This window comes from Scyliorhinus torazame, chromosome 4, assembly GCF_047496885.1.
Source record: "Scyliorhinus torazame isolate Kashiwa2021f chromosome 4, sScyTor2.1, whole genome shotgun sequence".
In the NCBI taxonomy this organism is placed as follows: Eukaryota; Metazoa; Chordata; class Chondrichthyes; order Carcharhiniformes; family Scyliorhinidae; genus Scyliorhinus; species Scyliorhinus torazame.
Genome location: NC_092710.1, coordinates 294,505,905 through 294,518,036, shown reverse-complemented (window position 1 = coordinate 294,518,036; position 12,132 = coordinate 294,505,905). Strand labels below are relative to the sequence as shown.

At 45.2% G+C, this 12,132-nt stretch overlaps 1 protein-coding gene across 5 annotated transcripts in view; it reads left to right on the top strand.

The window, feature by feature from the left end:
- Positions 1–12,132, top strand: part of pdss2 (prenyl (decaprenyl) diphosphate synthase, subunit 2) — a 336,320-nt gene that overhangs the window by 4,392 nt on the left and 319,796 nt on the right. For 3 of the 5 annotated variants that reach the window (XM_072499936.1, XM_072499939.1, XM_072499937.1), the window contains exon 2: positions 3,097–3,406. In XM_072499936.1, coding sequence (XP_072356037.1) covers positions 3,159–3,406 — 248 coding nt within the window. In that variant the 5' untranslated portion in view covers positions 3,097–3,158. Of the gene's footprint in view, positions 1–3,051; positions 3,407–12,132 lie in introns of all 5 variants that reach the window. The other 2 variants (XM_072499935.1, XM_072499940.1) reach the window with 1 other exon arrangement.

Genomic DNA, 12,132 nt, shown 5'->3' with positions numbered 1-12,132 from the left:
CATCAGCGGGCGCTCCTCTCCAACACCGCCCTGGCCCCGCCCCCTTCCTTCCCCAGCCCGTGCTTTCCATCAAACCGGCCCGCCCTCTCTGGCGCAGCTCCCTTTTGCGGTCTAATCCCAGCTCCCCCACCTCGGGCCTCCCATCTCCCCTCCCACCAACGGGGCCCCGACCTTCCAACCACCAACGCCCACACTCTCACAAAACCCCCACTTCGAACCATTTCACCCTACCCCACCCAGAACCCAAGAAAACAATACAGAACATTCCCCAACATCCCCCAAAGCACAGTAACCACAGTAGCCCCCTGCGACCTCCCCTCACAACCGACCCTCAGTCCGTGTCCAACTTTTCGGCCTGAATAAAGGTCCACGCCTCCTCCGGCGTCTCAAAGTAATGGTGCCGGTCCTTAAACGTGACCCACAGTCGCGCCGACTGCAGCATCCCGAATTTCACCCCCTTCCGATACAGAACTGCCTTAGCCCGATTGTACCCGGCACTCTTCTTGGCCACCTCCGTGCTCCAGTCCTGGTATATATGGACCTCTGCATTCTCTCTCCTGCTGCTCCACTCCTTTTTTGCCCATCTTAGGACACACTCCCTGTCCACCAAGCGGTGGAACCGCACCAATACCGCCCGTGGCGGCTCGTTAGACTTGGGCCTCCTCGCCAGGACTCGATGGGCCCCATCCAGCTCCAGGGGCCTCGGGAAGGCACTCGCGCCCATCAACGTGTTCAGCATCGTGACCACATATGCTCCAGCATCCGATCCCCCCCACTCCCTCCGGGAAACCCAGAATCCGCAGATTCTTCCTCCTCGACCGATTCTCCATGTCCTCGAACCTCTGCCATTTCTTATGCAGCGCCTCGTGCGCCTCCGCCAGGCCCAATATCTCGTCCTCATTCTCCGAGGCCTTCTGCTGCACCTCCCTGATCTCGGCCCTTGGGCCTTCTGGGTCTCGACCAGCTTGTCGATCGAAGCCTTCATCGGCTCCAGCAGCTCCGCTTTCAATTCCGTGAAGCAGCGCTTGAGAAACTCCTGCTGCTCTTGCGACCACTGCTCCCACGCTGCCTGGTCCGCCATCTTGGCTTTCCTCCCTCGCATTTTTCGCTGCACCAAAATTACTTTTTTCACCGCTCCACTCCTGGTCCAATCCATACAGTGCCGGGGAAATCGTATTGTCACCTTCCCACACTGGAAACCGTCGAACAAATGCCGCTGGGGCCCCTAAAAAGAGCCCAAAAGTCCGTTTCTGGCGGGAGCTGCCGAACGTGCGACTTGGCTCAGCATAGCCACAACCGGAAGTCGACTGGCGACAATTTTCGTGGGATCGCTGCCGCGCTGGTCGGGGGCCGTTGAAAGCGCGCCCCCCCCCCGGTGATTCTCCGGTCCTCGACAGGCCGAGTGCCCACCGAGTTCGGCCGAGTCTCGCCGGTATGGGTTACGTATGCTCCCACACAGCGGGACCTTGCAGCTCTGTCTGTGGGGGCCGTCCTGGTGGGGGGGGATCCGACCGGGGGGGGGGGGGGGGGGCCTCCAGGGTGGCCTGGCCTGCGGCCTCCAGGGTGGCCTGGCCTGCGATCGGCGCCTACTGACCTGCGGTCGGGCTATTTCCGTGGGGGCCTATGTTCCTCCGTGCCGGGACCCTGTAGGGCTCCGCCATATTGCCCGGGGGCTGGGGCAGAGATGGGAGCCCACATGCATGCCTGAACTCGCGCTGGCCGTGGCACGCATGCAGGAACTCGCGCCGGCCGTGGCGCGCATGCGGGAACTCGCGCTGGCCGTGGAGCGCCGGCGTTCAGGCGCCGGAGCTGCGGAGACCACTCCAGAGCCGTACTAGCCCCCTGTGAAGGGGTGGATCGCTGCCAGGTAAGGCCTGTTGACGCCTGAGTGGCTCGGACCACTTTTCACGCTGCAGGATTGGAGAATCCACCTGTAGCTGTTTCCCAGCTCTTACTGCAAAGAAACTACCCTGGTTCTTTGTATCCAAGTCCAAGGGTAGATAATTGGGGGATTCTGGAGGTATTGATGTGAAATGGGAAGAACAAACATTACTTGAATATGACTCCAAGCAAGGGAAGACATTCCCATTGAGCTGGAAAATGGCAAACTGTTGTGTGGTTACATATCAAAAGCTTCAGAAAGATTGAAACATTTATGTCCTGTCACAGGATGTCATCAGTGTCTTTGATTTGGTCTGTTTAAGAGAAAACTGATTGGATAGGTTCAGCAATCGAGTTAAAGGAATGGAATTAAAAGAAGACAACATGTTGAAAGAGTGGAGAGGAAAGGAGGTTGGAGATAGGTTGAAATTGCTGAATCATGGTGTTCAACATGCTGTTTAGAGGCCTTCCTCTTGGTTTGAATAGCGAGAGACAAAACAGGAGCAGGCAGTGCAGGGAGATTATTGAATGAAAACACAGAAAAGCAGGGCGAGAATGAAGATGAGAATGTTAAGACTTAAGTGGGGAACTTTTAGGTGGCCTTTCCTTTTGTATTATTATTTTTTAAAAGTTGATTGAACGCAGTGAGTCTATGCAATATTTTTTTATCTTGTGAAGTAAAACAGTTTATCAATTCTGAAGTCTTGTTTTGTGTTTCTTTTATGTGCCGTCGGGAAGAAATGCATGCGCAAATGGCATAGATATCCAGATCAGGTCACAAGTATAACTTGCAAATGTTTACAATTACTTTCTCTACAAATGCTGCCAGATCTATGTTTCTTCCGTACATTACACTGTTGTGCAAATAGATATTGCGCAGTCAGTTGCATTAAAACCTTCAACGCTGCAAGAGAGATTAGTCTTTGAAAGTACTTTATTGACAGTAAACCAGTTTTAGATGTTCAGAGGCCTTTAGGAACAATAAGACATTGGGACTGCTTCTGAATATATTGAGTGCCACTGAACCGGAAAAACTATCCAATGCTGTCTCTAATCTGATTTTACCTCCCAGTGTGAACAGAAGATTGACTGGTTTAATTTTTTTTAAATTGGGGCAAACATGCAGGCAAACAACATTAAATTAGTGAACTTTCATATATGTCTTGCCAGGATCAGCTGATGACTTCCTCTATTTGGTCTTCCTCCTACCTTCAGCTTGGATGCAGAGGGCGTGTTTTGTTTCCTGGGTATAAAATTAAACATCTAGAACCACCAACATGTTACAGACCCTGAGGAGAATGATGTACACCCCCACTCTGGCTGGTGCTTTCTGCCGCTGTCAAGCTCTTTACTCCAGTACATCCACTTCATCCTGGACTAAAGTGGTGTCTGAGGCTGAAAAGATTGTTGGATACCCAACCTCCTTCATGAGTCTCCGCTGTCTGCTCAGTGATGAGCTGAGCAACATTGCTCTTCATGTCAGGAAATTGGTTGGGACAAAGCATCCTTTAATATCCACAGCCAGGTAAGATCTTCAGCTGGATAAAATGCAAAACACAGATTTTTAAATGGAGATGTCTCGTTGATTTGTTCTTTTGAATGCTGTTGCTTTTATCTTCAGGACCGTTATACAAATCTTATGCCCGATTGCACGTAGAACTTCAATGGTTCTGCAGAATTATCTGATTTCAACCTCCCCCCTCCACCTTTCAAGCTACTGTGAAATTAGGCGAATCTTCTATTGACAAAACCGAAAGATATTAGCCAGGGAATGTAAACAGAAGTGCAAAAGTGCATTTCTGGCTGTGCAGGTGAGCTGGACTCTGCCTGCAGGAGCAGCCTTTATATTTGTCAGTTGTGACATCTTGGTAAGTGGGTGTTAGATTCTGTAATGACAATCATAGAAATTTAAAGCACAGACCGAAACCATCTAGGCAGTCATCAGTTTAATCCCACTTCTGTTTGAGTGTAGCATTGTATGTTGAGGCTCTTAAAGTGCATATCCACTAAATGCCTCTGCCACCCTTTCAGACTGAGTTCCAGATCGCCACCATCGATAGGCAGAAAAAAAATTCCCATCAATTCCTAATAAACCTCGTACCTCTAATCCTAAATCTATGTCCTTGGTTATGGACACCTCAACCTAAAGTGAATAGGGCCTTTCTATTCTCGTGATCGAGATCCCTCATAAATTGATACACTTCAGTTAGGTCTAGCCTCAACCTCCTCTGCTCCAAAGAAAAAAATCCTAGCCTATCTAACCTTTCCCCATAACTAAAATAGTCCAGACCACCTTCTCTATACCCTCTCTAGTGGAATACCCCAATAGTGCAGTGACTGGAACTGCACGCACTAATCCTATTGTGGTCTAACTAGTGTTTTATAAAGTTCCAACCTTATATTTTATGCCTCAGTTAACAATGGCAGTATGCTTTCTTTGCCGCCTATCTACCTGTGCAGCTAGGTCAGGGGTCTGTGGACATGCACTCCAAGATTCTTCTATTCCTCTCAGTATCTTACTATTTATTGTCACCTCGTTTGTTTTGCAATCCTGCTGTAGTTTACTGGTGTCCATAAAAATGCAAAGTAAGTGGAATATTCTGTTTTCTTGTTCTTCTCCAAAGTAGTGATTTATGTTGGGGTGAGATGCTTTTGCTTCTGTCAATTTGTGTAAATGGCTTTTCATGCGTAATTTGGACAGCAGTCGTCAATAGGCTAATTGACTAAGAAATACAACACTTGCTTCCTAATTTTATAGGTGTGCACCTGAAGGAAATCCTGGTTAATATTTCCAATGCGTTGTCTCCAACACAGAAATGTTTTGTAAAGTAAACATAATATCAGAGTCAGTTACTTATTTCAAGAAGGTATTTTGCTTTTCACCTTTATGTTATGCATATCATTGGAACTGTCATTTTTAGATATTTGGTGCTCTTTGATTTCAGCCTATTCATTTTTAAGAATTTGTTTGTGGATGCAGGCGTCGCTGGCAGCATTTATTGCCTATCCCTAATTGCCTTTGAACTGAGTGGATTGCAAGGTCATTTCAGAGGGGTCATATAGGAAACCCTCATTGCTGTGGGACTGGAGTCACACGTCGGCCAGACCTGGTCAGGGTGGCAGATTTCATTCCTTGAACGGCATTAGTGAGCCAGATGGGTTTTTCACGACAATCATAAGACAGAGGAGCAGAAGTAGGCCATTTGACCCATCGAGATTACTCCACCATTCAATGAGATCACGGCTGATCTGATATCATCAGCTCCATTTTCCTGCCTTATCCCCTTAACCCTTATTATCTCTGTCTTGAACTAGTTTTAGCAGGACTTCATATTTTTATTTTCGATTCCCTTTGAAATAAAGGCCAACATTCTATTTGCCTTCTCAATTACCTTCTGAACTCAGAAACATAGAAAATAGGAGCAGGAGGAGGCCATTTGGCTCTTCGAGCCTGCTCTGCCATTCATTATTATTCATTAGGGTGGCCGGTCGCACAGTGGTTAGCACTGTTGCTTCACAGCACCAGGGTCCCAGGTTCGATTCCCGGCTTGGGTCACTGTATGTGTGCGTCTGCACGTTCTCCCCGAGTCTACGTGGGTTTCCTCCGGGTGCTCCAGTTTCCTCCTACAAGTCCCAAAAGACGTGCTGTAGGTAATTTGGACATTCTGAATTCTTTCTGTGTACCCGGAGTGTGGCGACTAGGGGATTTTCACAGTAGCTTCATTGCATTGTTAATATAAGCCTACTTGTGACAATAATAAAGATTATTGTTATGATCATGCTGATCATCCAGCTCAATAGCCTAATCCCATTTCCCCCCCCCCCCTCCCCCATATTCTTTGATCTCTTTTGCCCTAAGTGCTATATCCAACTGCTTCTTGAAAAAATGCAATGTTTTGGCCTCAACTACTTCCTGTGGTATGAATTCCACAGGCCGACTATCTGGGTGAAGAAATCTCTCTTCATCTCGGTCCTAAATGGTCCAACTCGTATCCTCAGACTGTGACCTCTGGTTCTGGACACACTCACCATCGGGGACATCCTTCCTACATCGACCCTGTCTAATCCTGTTAGAATTTTATACGTTTCTATGAAATCCCCTCCTCATTCTTCTGAACACCAGCGAATACAATCCTAACTGATTCAGTCTCTCCTTGTACGTCATCCAGGAATCAGTCTGGTAAACCTTTGCTGCGCTCACTCTGGGGCAAGGACATCTTCCTCTGATAAGGAAACCAAAACTGCACACACAATTCCAGTGGTGGATTCACCAATTCCCTGTATAATTGCAGCAAGACATCCCTGCTCTTGTGCTCGATTCCTCTCACTATGAAGGCCAACATACCACTTGCCTTCTGTTGTACCTGCATGCTTACCTTCAGTGACTGGTGTCTAAGGACACCCAGGTCTCGTTGTACGTTCCCCAATTTATGGCCATTCAGATACTAGTATGCCTTTTTGTTTTTGCTACCAAAGTGGATAGCCTTGCATTTATACAAATTATACTGCATCTGCCTTTCATTTGTCTACTACTCAACTTGTCCAAATCACACTGAAGGACCTCTCTATCCTCCTCAGAGCTCACCCTGCTAGAAAACATGTCATCTGAAAATTTGGGGATATTATATTTTGTTCCCTCATCTAAATTATTCATATTTCTTGTGAATAGCTGGGGTCCTAGCACTGATCCCTGCGGTACCCCACCAGTCTCTGCCTGCCAATTTGAAAAAGACCCATTAATTTCTACTCTTTGTTTCCTATCTGCCGACCTGTTTTCTATCCATCTTATTACACTAGCCCTAATCCCATGCGTTTCAATTTTACACACTAATCTCTTATGCAGGACTTCGGCAAATGCATTCTGAAAGTTCAAATATACCACATCCACTGGCTCCCCCTCAGCAACACTATTAGTTACATCCTCGAAGAATTCCAGTAGATCTGTAAAGCATGATTTTCCCTTATTAAATCCATGCTGACTGTCCGATCCTGCCACTGTTTTCAAAGTGCTCTGCTATAAAATTGTTGGTAATGGATTGTAGAATTTTCCCTGCTACTGATGTCAGGCTTACTGGTCTATAATTCCCTATTTTTTCCTCTACCTCCCTTTTTAAATAGTGGAGTTACATTTGCTACTCTCCAGTCTGCAGGAACTGTTCCAGAGTCTATAGAATCCTGGAAGATGACGAGCAATGCATCCACTATTTCTAGAGTCACTTCCTGAAGCACTCTGGGATATAGATTATCAGGCCCTGGGGATTTATCAGTCTTCAATCCCACCAATTTCCCCAACATAATTTCTCTACTAATATTGATCTCCTTCAGTTCCTCCCTCTCATTAAACCCTGCGTTCCCTGAGATTTCTGGTATCTGATTTGTGTCCTCATTTGTGTGAAGACAGACCCAAAGTATGTGTTTAGTTACTCAGCCATTTCTTGGTATTCTACATTTTCCTTATTATCCATTCCCTTGTTTCTGACTGTAAGGGACCTACATTTGTCTTCACTAATCATTTTCTCTTCGCATACCTGTAGAAATTTTTAATTTTCCCTGTAAGCTTACTTTTACTCTATTTTCCTCTTCTTCATCAATCCCTTGGTCCTTTGCTGAATTCTAAACTGCTTACAAACCTCAGACCTGGTGTTTTTCTTGGCCAATTTGTATGCTTCTTCCTTGGATTGAATGCTATCACTAATTTCTCTTATAATCCATGGATTGGCCACCTTTCCCATTTTACTTTTGGGCCAGACAGGAATAAGCAATTGTTGCAGTTCGCCCATGAATGTTTGCCAGTGCCTATCCACTGACATCCTTTTAAGTAATGTTTCCGAATCTATCATAGCTAACTTCGGCCTCACATCATCATAGATTCCTTTATTAAGATTCAAGACCCTGGTTTGAGAATCAACTACTTCACTCTCAATCTTGATGAAAAATTCGATCATATTATAGTCGCTCATCCCCAATGATCGCTCATCCCCAATGATCGCTCATCCCCAAGGGGTCTCGCACAACTAGATTGCCAACATACATGCTAGCTTTTTGTGATTTGTGCCTGAGGACTACTAAATTCCTCTTTACTGCAGTTTTCTGTAGTGTTTATATTCAACACCTTCACTCTTCCTACCAAACTGCCTGACTTAAATGTTTCCTACATTCAATTCCATCTGCAATGCTTTTGCCCACTCTCTTAACCTTAACCTGTTTATATCCTTCTGTAGTCCCTGTCTTCCGCACCCCTTGTCTTCCAAGGGGTGTAATCCGCAACCTTGGCAATAGTGTATTCACTTCCCTCATCCAAGTTATTAATGTATATTGTAAATAATTGTAGCCCCAGCACTAATCCCTGTGACACTTCACTGGTCAGAGGCTATCATCTGAAAATGCCCTCCTATTCCAACTCTTGTCTGCTATCAGCCAATCCTCTATCCATGTTAATATGCTACCTCCAACACCATGGACTCATAAGGAGCCTTTTGTGTGGTACCGTATCAAATCCTTTTGGAAATGCAAGTATATTACTACTGGTTCCCCTTCATCCATCCTGTCCGTTTACTACCTCAAAGAATCCCCTTCATGAAGCCATGCTAACTCTGTTTGGTTATACTATGCATTTATTTTCTTCTTTTAAATAAATTTAGAGTATCCAATTCTTGTTTTTTCTAATTATGGGGCAATTTGGCGTGGCCTACCCTGCACATAAGAACATAAGAACATAAGAACTAGGAGCAGGAGTAGGCCATCTGGCCCCTCGAGCCTGCTCCGCCATTCAATGAGATCATGGCTGATCTTTTGTGGACTCCGCTCCACTTTCCGGCCCGAACACCATAACCCTTAATCCCTTTATTCTTCAAAAAACTATCTATCTTTATCTTAAAAACATTTAATGAAGGAGCCTCTACTGCTTCACTGGGCAAGGAATTCCATAGATTCACAACCCTTTGGGTGAAGAAGTTCCTCCTAAACTCCGTCCTAAATCTACTTCCCCTTATTTTGAGGCTATGCCCCCTAGTTCTGCTTTTACCCGCCAGTGGAAACAACCTGCCCGCATCTATCCTATCTATTCCCTTCATAATCTTATATATTTCTATAAGATCCCCCCTCATCCTTCTAAATTCCAACGAGTACAGTCCCAGTCTACTCAACCTCTCCTCGTAATCCAACCCCTTCAGCTCTGGGATTAACCTAGTGAATCTCCTCTGCACACCCTCCAGTGCAAGTACGTCCTTTCTCAAGTAAGGAGATCAAAACTGAACACAATACTCCAGGTGTGGCCTCACTAACACCTTATACAATTGCAGCATAACCTCCCTAGTCTTAAACTCCATCCCTCTAGCAATGAAGGACAAAATTCCATTTGCCTTCTTAATCACCTGTTGCACCTGAAAACCAACTTTCTGCGACTCATGCACTAGCACACCCAGATCTCTCTGCACAGCAGCATGTTTTAATATTTTATCATTTAAATAATAATCCCTTTTGCCGTTATTCTTACCAAAATGGATAACCTCACATTTGTCAACATTGTATTCCATCTGCCAGACCCTAGCCCATTCACTTAGCCTGTCCAAATCCCTCTGCAGACTTCCAGTATCCTCTGCACTTTTTGCTTTACCACTTACCTTAGTGTCGTCTGCAAACTTGGACACATTGCCCTTGGTCCCCAACTCCAAATCATCTATGTAAATTGTGAACAGTTGTGGGCCCAACACTGATCCCTGAGGGACACCACTAGCTACTGATTGCCAACCAGAGAAACACCCATTAATCACCACTCTTTGCTTTCTATTGATTAACCAATCCTCTATCCATGCTCCTACTTTCCCCTTAATGCCATGCATCTTTATCTTATGCAACAACCTTTTGTGTGGCACCTTGTCAAAGGCTTTCTGGAAATCCAGATATACCACATCCATTGGCTCCCCGTTATCTACCGCACTGTTAATGTCCTCAAAAAATTCCACTAAATTAGTTAGGCACGACCTGCCCTTTATGAACCCATGCTGCGTCTGTCCAATGGGACAATTTCCATCCAGATGCCTCGCTATTTCTTCCTTGATGATAGATTCCAGCATCTTCCCTACTACCGAAGTTAAGCTCACTGGCCTATAATTACCCACTTTCTGCCTACCTCCTTTTTTAAACAGTGGTGTCACGTTTGCTAATTTCCAATCCGCCGGGACCACCCCAGAGTCTAGTGAATTTTGGTAAATTATCACTAGTGCATTTGCAATTTCCCTAGCCATCTCTTTTAGCACTCTGGGATGCATTCCATCATGGCCAGGAGACTTGTCTACCTTTAGCCCCATTAGCTTGCCCATCACTACCTCCTTGGTGATATCAATCCTCTCAAGGTCCTCACCTGTCATAGCCTCATTTCCATCAGTCACTGGCACGTTATTTGTGTCTTCCACTGTGAAGACCGACCCAAAAAACCTGTTCAGTTCCTCAGCCATTTCCTCATCTCCCATTATTAAATCTCCCTTCTCATCCTCTAAAGGACCAATATTTACCTGAGCCACTCTTTTTTGTTTTATGTATTTGTAGAAACTTTTACTATCTGTTTTTATATTCTGAGCAAGTTTACCCTCATAATCTATCTTACTCTTCTTTATAGCTTTTTTAGTAGCTTTCTGTTGCCCCCTAAAGATTTCCCAGTCCTCTAGTCTCCCACTGATCTTTGCTACTTTGTATGTTTTTTCCTTCAATTTGATACTCTCCCTTATTTCCTTAGATATCCACGGTCGATTTTCCCTCTTTTTACCGTCCTTCCTTTTTGTTGGTATAAACCTTTGCTGGGCACTGTGAAAAATCACTTGGAAGGTTCTCCACTGTTCCTCTACTGTTTCACCATGAAGTCTTTGCTCCCAGTCTACCTTAGCTAGTTCTTCTCTCATCCCATTGTAATCTCCTTTGTTTAAGCACAAAACACTAGTGCTTGATTTTACCTTCTCACCCTCCATCTGTATTTTAAATTCCACCATATTGTGATCGCTCCTTCCGAGAGGATCCCTAACTATGAGATCCTGAATCAATCCTGTCTCATTACACAGGACCAGATCTAGGACCGCTTGTTCCCTCGTAGGTTCCATTACATACTGTTCGAGGAAACTATCGCGGATACATTCTATAAACTCCTCCTCAAGGCTGCCTTGACCGACCTGGTTAAACCAATCAACATGTAGATTAAAATCCCCCATGATAACTGCTGTACCATTTCTACATGCATCTGTTATTTCTTTGTTTATTGCGTGCCCCACCATAATGTTACTATTTGGTGGCCTATAGATTACTCCTATCAGTGACTTTTTCGCCTTACTATTCCTGATTTCCACCCAAATGGATTCAACCTTATCTTCCATAGCACCGATGTCATCCCTTACTGTATGTATGACATAGCCCGGATGTCATCCTTAAATAACAGAGCTACACCACCTCCCTTACCATCCACTCTGTCCTTCCGAAAAGTTTGATACCCTCGGATATTTAACTCCCAGTCGTGACCATCCTTTAACCATGTTTCAGTAATGGCCACTAAATCATAGTCATTCACGATGATTTGCGCCATCAACTCATTTACCTTATTCCGAATACTACGAGCATTCAGGTAAAGTACACTTATGTTGGCTTTTTTACCTCTGTTCTGAATCTTAACACCTCCATCAGTAACCTCTCCTAAGTTATATTTCCTCTTAACCTTTCTCCTAATTTTCCTTGTCGTCGAACCCACATCTTCCTGTAACAACCCGCCGCATCGCTTACTATTAATGTTTTCACTTACCGTTTTATTTCTTTTAGTATTCCTGGTCCTATTCACTGAGCTCCCCTCAGTCACTGTACCTTGTACTGTCGCCCTTTTTGATTTTTGACTATGGCTTCTCTGCCTTACACTTTCCCCCTTACTGCCTTTTATTTCTGTCCCTGTTTTACTACCTTCCAACTTCCTGCATCGGTTCCCATCCCCCTGCCACATTAGTTTAAACTCTCCCCAACAGCTCTAGCAAACACTAGGACATCGGTTCCAGTCCTGCCCAGGTGCAGACCGTCCGGTTTGTACTGGTCCCACCTCCCCCAGAATCGGTTCCAATGTCCCAGGAATTTGAATCCCTCCCTCTTGCACCATCTCTCGAGCCACGTATTCATCCTCTCTATCCTGACATTCCTACTCTGACTAGCTCGTGGCACTGGTAGCAATCCTGAGATTACTACCTTTTGAGGTCCTACTTTTTAGTTTAACTCCTAGCTCCCTAA